At 31.2% G+C, this 8,622-nt stretch overlaps 1 protein-coding gene and 1 non-coding gene across 3 annotated transcripts in view; one reads left to right on the top strand and one right to left on the bottom strand.

The window, feature by feature from the left end:
* The first annotated feature begins 1,761 nt into the window (after nucleotides 1-1,761).
* TRNAR-CCG (transfer RNA arginine (anticodon CCG)) lies at nucleotides 1,762-1,834 on the top strand. Its single transcript has one exon. It is a non-coding gene; the product is annotated as a tRNA-Arg (tRNA).
* A 1,347-nt stretch (nucleotides 1,835-3,181) lies between these two features.
* LOC110427609 (S-adenosyl-L-methionine-dependent methyltransferases superfamily protein) overlaps nucleotides 3,182-8,622 on the bottom strand; it is a 6,413-nt gene continuing 972 nt past the window's right edge. Inside the window, exons 3-6 of one of the 2 annotated variants that reach the window (XM_021443153.1) lie at nucleotides 6,910-7,102; nucleotides 6,404-6,477; nucleotides 3,951-4,106; nucleotides 3,182-3,537 (exon numbers count right to left, since the gene is read on the bottom strand). In XM_021443153.1, the coding sequence (XP_021298828.1) occupies nucleotides 3,414-3,537; nucleotides 3,951-4,106; nucleotides 6,404-6,477; nucleotides 6,910-7,102 (547 nt within the window). In that variant the 3' untranslated portion in view covers nucleotides 3,182-3,413. The remainder of the gene's footprint in view (nucleotides 3,538-3,950; nucleotides 4,107-6,403; nucleotides 6,478-6,909; nucleotides 7,103-8,622) is intronic. The other variant, XM_021443154.1, reaches the window with a different exon arrangement.

Genomic DNA, 8,622 nt, shown 5'->3' with positions numbered 1-8,622 from the left:
CATTCTAATCTCCATATAAGTATTAAATATGTTTGAAAACAAAGATATTGGAAAAACTTATGGCTGATTATCTTCATTTTACGTAGTAATAAAAAGAGAAAATTGTGAAAAATAACCTTTCTCATAAGCTCAATTCAAAAGTATTCTTTTTTATAATTTTAACTATTTTTAACCAATTTTTGGCATGACTTGAAAACAATACCCTTTAAGCAATTTCAAACAATTAAAATGGTTTCAGTTTTCTCTATCCCGCTATTCAGATAAAAAGTTCAAAATTAAATCTCGATTTCTTTCTCTAATCAAATATTGTCTATCTCGTTATCAAAATAGCAGAGATAACATCAAGCTCTTTCTTATTTTTTTTAGTTTTTTTTTATGGTGGGTCTTGGGGTTTTTAAGGGTGATAACAGTAATTTTGCTCTTCTATGGTGATTGCAGGCAGCATGATGAATATAGCAACTGAATGCTTTTTGGTGATGTTTTCAAGGCCTCAGGGAGAAGGGATAGCTAAAGCATGTTTGATGGGTTTTATGGTGGTTCACGATTTTGTTGTGTCTCGGATTGGAATGATTATTAAGTATGTTTGTTGGAGATTTTAAGTTGAAATTATTCAAGGAATATTTTGTAAAGAGAGTATATTTTGTTTTTACATAAGAAAACTGAGCAGAGCCCTCTCGATAGAGATATATTTTGTCTTGCTTTGGAGAATTATGGAGTTTTGTAACTTATCTTTTATGAAATGCACAATTTCATGGCTTAGCAAAAGAAAAAAAGTTTGTGTTTTAGGCTCTTGAGTTTATTGGTTTATTCATAGAACCATATAACCCTAAAGTTGAGGAGTTGAAATTGATTAGACTGAATTTTAAGCTTTGTGAGACTAGTTTTTAAGTAATGCATGACTGATTGTTAAGAATTGCATGATTGATTTTCAAGCATTGCGTGATTAGTTTTTAGGCATTGCGTGATTGATTTTTAACCAATGCTTAAGTCAAATAATACCTTACTAACTAGTCACGCAATGCCTTATTAAGTACTAACGCAATGCCTACCAATTAGTCACGCAATACTTAAAAATAAATCACACAATGCACAAAGTTAGTGACGCAATGTACAAAATAAGTCATGCAATGTTTAAAAATTAGTTATGCAAGGTCCAAAAATCACCAAAATTATTGAATTTCATTTAACAAGATCAACATTTCAAATGATACACCATATTTCATTTTACAACATAATTAACGAATATGCCTACTTGACAAAGAATGCTCAAAACGTTTAAAAGTTTTTCTTCATATATTAAAAATCATTCCAAAATACTTAAAAATGCTCAAAACGTTCAAAAATTTTCTTCGTATATCAAAATTATTTCAAAATGCTTAAAATGCTTTAACATTTTTCTTTCTAGTAAGGAATACTTTAGAGATGAATAGCCTGACGAGTAAAGCTCAAAGAATATAAATTGATTTGAAGTGCAAATCTAAACACACTTGACCTATTAATAAGTTTTGGATTGAGGCGCGGAGCCAAATAAATGAATCGGTTTCATTAAAAGTAATTTAGTCTAAATTTTAATTTTCTTGGTTAAAAATAATTAAAATTATAAAGAAGTCTATTGTTAGAAATACCTTATGCATGGGGCCTATTTAAAAAAAGAACTCTAATAAAAATATCTGAAAAGAAATCCTAATAATTTAAAGGGAATATATACAAAAGAGACAGAAATATTAGCCTTATAATATTAAACGCCTAACTTAGGTCAGTGATCGCGTGGCCTAATGGATAAGGCGCTCGCCTCCGGAGCGGGAGATTGTGGGTTCGAGTCCCATCGCGATCGCTTCCTTTATATTTTAACATATATCTCTCTAGAAATTATAAAGACTACTGTCATATTTCTCAGCTAAAGCTAAAATTTATACCTGCTCATATTATCCAAATGTTATTTTTTTCTTTAATTATGTTAATATGAAATTAGTTTAGTGATTAGGATACATAACAAGAAATAACTCCCTTTTTTTCTCATAATAGTAGTAATCCCCACTCATCTAGAATTTATATTTTTACTATATATGAAAGTAAATTCTTTGAAAAACCTTTTGAATGACTAAACTTGTTCATTATAGGTAATTTTCAATTATCATTATAAAATAATATTGACAATTATACATATTGATATCAAGCAATGATTGAAATTCAAATTAAAAAATAGGCAATATTACTATATGGGATAATGTTCAATATTATTCTATGCTGTCTTTTTAAATATTGTTTTACAATAAATATTAATAGATTATATCAACTTTGTAAATAAAAATTCTAATTGTATTGAATTATTTTCGTTAAAAATATTTTTCTTAATTCTAATACTTTCAAATAATATATAGATTAATATTACAAATTTTGAAGCATTTATACTTCAAACTTTATACTTTAAAAATATTTGTATTTGCGTATAATTATTATTGAGTAATAATGAAAACAAGTATTTTCGTTCAACTAACGTGATAACAAACTACGAATGTTAATGAAATTTTTTTATCGACAAAAACAAACATATTTGTTCAATATATTTCTAATATACTATTTTAAATATTTTTTATTGTAAATATTAGTTCTAAGAAAATGGAATTGCATTGAATGACTTACATTACAAAAGTATTTTTATCAATTATAATAACAAGATTTGTACACTTTGTAAATATGAAATATAATTTCAATAATCGGCTTTAATTAAAATACTTATTTCTTAGTTCTTATATTATTGAATAATTTACAGATTAATATTATAAAATTTCAATAATTTACACTTTAGAAATATTTGTATTTGTATGTAATTATTATTAAAAATAAATAAAAAACCAAGGGTTCAAATGGAAATGCACATGATAATAAATACAAGTACAATAAAATTGAGTTAAACCATGCCTAAAAGTAAGATACTCAAACTCATTCTTAATACTGGCCAACAAGAGAAAATCAAATTCTTAATACTGAATTAAAGATTTGTAGAGTGAAGAACTCAACTAATCTCAATTCCATATACAAAATTTCCATTTGAATTCAAGGTTCAACCAGATTGATTAACAGAATCCAAGACTAAACTCAGACTGATAGAGTCACAGTCAAATGATTTGCAATCAACTTGAATACATGCAAGGATACAACAAAACTTTATTAACCAATGTGGAAAAATAACTCTCTTAACATTTTTCATTCCTCAGATTGCAGTCTTAAAGACTGCAGCTGCCTTTGAGCAAAGTACAGGATAACAAATGCACAGGTGTTTCAAGCTTCTCTAGATGATATTCGTAAACGAATTTATACAAGTAAACATATATTTTCAAGGAATTTATAATATCCTAAAGCACAGTTTATAAAGTACATAACTTGCTACATATTGGCAATCCTCCGCAGTTTCATCTCTTAAACATGAAAACAAGTACTGGAGCTAATGGTCGGTTCAACATCTGGAACTTGCAGCATGTCCAGCTATCGACTGATAATCTAGAGGCAAAGGCCTCAACAGTATCCAATTCTTCACTGACAAAACAGTCTAACATGAGCCAGAATGCCAAGTATTTCCAATCAAAGTAGATGGATGAGAATGGTAAACACTGTAATTTGTTAAACTCATTCGATCACACATGGAAAGCTGAGGAAATGAAATTAAGAAATTCTGATGCTGGTCCTACAGGTAAGAGAAGGATGACTCAACCAAAAACTGCAGTCACCAACAAATTTTATTTTTGGTATGCACAAGAAACACAAAGGCGAGAGGGGGGAAATTTGATTTTTAGATCCTAACCATTCTAAAGAAGAGCAACAACCACTAGACTAAACCTGGGTTGTTCCTGACAAACTTATTAGTTCACCAAATACTGAGCCTCAGAATTCTAGCTTAATGCATAATAACAGCAGCAAAAATCACAACAATCTAATATAAGAAATTTTACCTTCCACCTGGATGTCCCACATAAACCACCAAGCTTATAAGCCCGCCCGATATTAGCATTTTCTTTGCAGCTTCCAAGGCCAACAATGTTGTTTTCGAAGTTGTAATGATACCTTTGTCACCTCCAGGAAGGTAGCCTAGGTTGAACGCAACAAGTCTAGAAGGAGACAAGGAATTAATTCTATCCCAATGCAAAAAAAGTCATAGTGTGGCTTCACGAAAAGTTCAATGAAGCTGGCAACCCTACTAATAGTAACGAACATAACTGCAAAATGATAGCCATGTAAAATTCAATCTTCTGTTCTTTTCTTAGTTCCACTCACATCACGTGAATAATTTATAATTTTCCAGTTGATAAGATGTTAAGCGCTTTTTTAATTGGCCTGATGATAATATAATTTGCAAACACATTTCTGTACATTAACAGAAATAGAAAGTCTGGAATTGGCACATACTGCAAAGTAATTTATTCAAATCATTAACAATGTAAAGACCAAAATAACTAAGACTAATTTTGGGGAAAACAATCCTCCAGTAACCCTAAATACATGTCGTTATGATTTATGAAATGCTGTCAAAAATTTAGAGCATATCTCCTACAATTATTGCACTACAATTGGCCGATCACAACCCAGAATATGTGTAGGACCTACCAAACTATTAGATAGAGCCTGCAATTATAAGTGGTGGATCCTTACATAATTCTTTATTGTAATTAGATAATTGCAGGACTGTAACAAAAAAGATTGCAAAGTGAAATCAACAAGAAGAAGAAGAATTGCAAAGTGAAATGCTCTCATATGACACATAATTTCATTGGGTTCCTTTCCATTGTATATGAAACACTTTTTGAAACAAAATGGATTTGGCAACTTTCTCATTTTGAATGAAAATTTGAAACTTCTGAAGAAATTACTAAAAAGCACAGTGAAAAGATATATGGAAATTCATGGATATAGCGACTTATCTGTGAATGGAATACAAGATAAGATGATTAATTATATTTGTTCAATATCTATCCTGTTAACTACAGAAAGGTTTAAAGTTCAAGTTCAAGGTGCATCCTTATTTGATCCCACAAACATCTCCAACTAAACACTAAATGGAAATTTCTTATTTTACCAGATTATAGCATAACGTGCACTGAAACAAAAACACTTAAATAGGTAACTATAGACATTTATCAATATTTAAGTTTATAAATTAAGTTCTGAAGGAGCACAAACATAATTTCTAGTGGTAAAAGATACTAATAGTAATTACATTGTTACTTCTAATGTAATTAACGGTCATGAAAGAAGACACGGGAATTTCGAAAAAATTTCAAGAACCAAAAACTTGTAGAAAGTTCCATTTCAGGGATGCTGAACAAGTTACTTTGTTTCAGTTCCTCAGTCATTTACATCCTTTCCTTTCAAAAGTTTTCAAGACATAAAGGTGCCAGGGTGCTCAATAAATATACAATCTTTGGTTGCTTATGGTATTTGAAGATAAAAACAAATAGTCAAATGAGACCATGTTTATACAAAATGACTAATATGCCCATTACTTGGCTATTGAATTTGCAACTAAGTTGGTCTCTACCACCAGGGTGGAGAAAAACTTGGCTACTGGCTAGACACTTTAGCATAGATGAACATGTGATTTACATGGTAGTTTTAGGAAAACTAACAGAAAGTTCAACAAAAAGGGTATCATTGTTTTTGATCAAATAAATTTCTGGTGGTAAAAGATACAAATAGTAATTATAGAGAAAATAACCCTATGGTTAGATGAGTGATTTTACATATTACTGGGTTGACTCCACAAATCGATTCACTACCATCTTAGCCTAAAACAGGATTTGTAAAGGACAACAATGTTCTGTAGGCAATCAGGATAATCTCCACGGAGGTATAGGTACATTCAAAGGATTGAAGGCTACCTTGATGATGACTTCCTCTAGTGATTAAGTCAAGTGGGGAGAATTGTAGGTCCAATATTATAAAGTGGATAAATGAGCTGGTGTAGCCGTAGAGGTTCTCTAAACTATTTTAGCTCCCATTTGGACAGGTGTCTAGTTCTGCCAAATAGAAACTTTAAAATACTATCATTCCTCAGTTCTATAGTTCTTCCCCTTATAAGGGTAATGGCTGAACAAACTTGCAAAGGCAAAAAATACAGGTAACAATGTGATTTTTCCCTCTTGGATTAAAAACCAAAGACAAGGGATAGAGATACAGACACTACCAAAAGCTGATTCAATAAGAATACTCAAGGAGCAAGCTTTGTTTGTTTGTTTGTCTGTTTTTCTTCATTTTTGAAAGTTGAGTAAGAAATATACAAGTAAAGTTTATCTGTATTAAAAAAGAAAATGCAACAAAATGCTCAATGGCCTTAACATCCATAATATCAGCATTTATGTTAATTAGATGATACAAAAGAAAGACAGAGAACTTGAGTACCAATGAGTACCTAACAGCAGTATTTTCTGGAACTACTTCATCCATCCTACTATGACAAATGGGGAAGAGCTTTACTAGTTCTTTCTGCATAAGTCAGAAACTCATTAGGAATTGCATGAAACACAGGTAGCTTTACAAAATGGTAAATGAACGTCTGCTCTTTCCAGATGACCAATAAAGATAACCAAATGGTAACTACATTTTGAACTACAGGATCCAGCAAGTCAAACTGACCATTAATTGCTGAGGTGGCATTTCAAATAATAGCCTGTAATGACATTTCAAAGAGCCACTGAGGTGGCAAATACTATTGAGAGTTAAGCAGCATGTTAATTTAAACAAGTAGGACCGAAATTAAACTTGTACACCATTAAACTAGGGATTCTGAATCCTAAGGTTAAAGTTTGAAATTTGGTGTCAAATCTGGATAGATGTTCCTTGCACCAATTAAAACTTTACTAGTTCTTGAAATGATTTTGATAAAGGAGACAGCATAGAAAAAACAAGAAGAAGCACCTCTTTCTGAGTGACAGTAGCATCCAGTAAGGAAGAAGTATTCTTTAAAGCATCTATCTGAATGTCCATTCCATAAACACGACCGGAACCAGACTCATCAGCAACCATTTTGAGCATTGCTAAGGTATCATAACCATTGCCACATGTGGCATCTATGACTATATCCCCTTTATGTAGGACATGCCTCCAAACCCTGGGCAATGATTGACATAATAAATATTAAAAGAAATTGGTATTAACAGTTGAGCATTATTGCTAAAAGCTGATAAGAAAATTTATCATAAAATATATCATAAAACTGTGATTTGATATATAAATAACTCAAAATCCTTAGTACAAACCAGATTGAACTTAATTGCTAAAGAGATAGTACTCAGGTCCAAGTCATATTTGGCTCACCTATTTCAAAATCAGTGCCATTTTTTGTTTTTGGATAATTAACATCACAGCAAACTTAAGAAACCAAAGATTGAAAAATTCCCAAGAAGAAGCTTGGTTCTAGAAGTGCTCCAGCTCAAGCAGTATATGCTTACAGCCTAATATGCCTGTAAATGGGTATACACAAGAACAACAATATAGATTTCTAAAGAAAATTAAACTCCATAAACAAATTGACACCATATACAATGGAATTATGTGTTCCTATGCTTCAATTTCAAGATTATAATTCTATGTCTAGAAAAAATATTTCTAAGTTGGTTTCAACAATATAACCAGGTTTGAATGTTATTCTGTGTCAATAATGCCCTATTGTAAGGCAAAGACAATAATATTACATTTCCATTAGAATAGCACATCAACAAAGCAAAGACAGAAAAATGACTCCTTCCATTTAATGCTTCCAATCGCCATATTTAATCTTAAAAGCATTTCATTAGATGGTTCATATTCCGAATAATAACCCAGTTGAAATCTATACAAAATGGAGTTTAAACTAAATTGATGCATTTAGCTGAAATCACATCAATATTTGTTAATAGTCCCCTCACCAACCAATTGTTTTATTGCTGAAACCTATTCTCAATTGCATTGGAGTTCCGGTGGATATAAGTTTCCACTGAATCATATTTAAAAGAAAACTAGGGTGAATTTGCTTCTTGATAAACATTTTTCAGTCAACTTTTTTCTTTCTTGTCTTGTTTGAATGCTTGGGTCACAATGAGAGGCTGCTCCGTTCTGCTGTTAATTTCCCATCCCGAGTAAAGGTGGGGCGGAGGGATGGGGGTTCTTTTTGACCATCAGTATTTGATATCCAGAAAGAAGAGAAAAGTGTCTCTACAATTCATTTTTGTATACAACCAATATACTGCTATTCCAAATTTACTTTCTGTTTCCAGTAAAACTAAACACAAACTTAGCAGTGAAGACTTCTATAGATTTTCACACAAACAAAACCCTATCAATCTAAAGGCCCCCTTCAATGTAGCACACGCTTTCAGTTTCATACTTTTTCATACTTACCCTACAGACAATGAGTTTCCATTCACACTTTTGAATATTGTATCAAAAAATTCCAGCCATAATTGATATTAATGCAACTTATTGAACATCTTGCAATTAATACTGAGAAGATGCTTTGATTTATGCATTGTCTCGCATGTAAACCATCAACATTTGAGCCAAACACAATGATTCCTAATGAAAGCAATGAATTCCCAATAACCTTCTAGCAAAAGGGCAGAACTTATATAAAGTTTCTTAAATCAAGTGCAT

The sequence above is a fragment of the Theobroma umbraticum genome, unplaced genomic scaffold (genome assembly GCF_002168275.2).
Source record: "Theobroma umbraticum cultivar Fairchild unplaced genomic scaffold, ASM216827v3 scaffold_106.0, whole genome shotgun sequence".
In the NCBI taxonomy this organism is placed as follows: Eukaryota; Viridiplantae; Streptophyta; class Magnoliopsida; order Malvales; family Malvaceae; genus Theobroma; species Theobroma umbraticum.
Note: the sequence above shows the minus strand (reverse complement) of the source record. Positions and strands in the feature narration are given on the sequence as shown.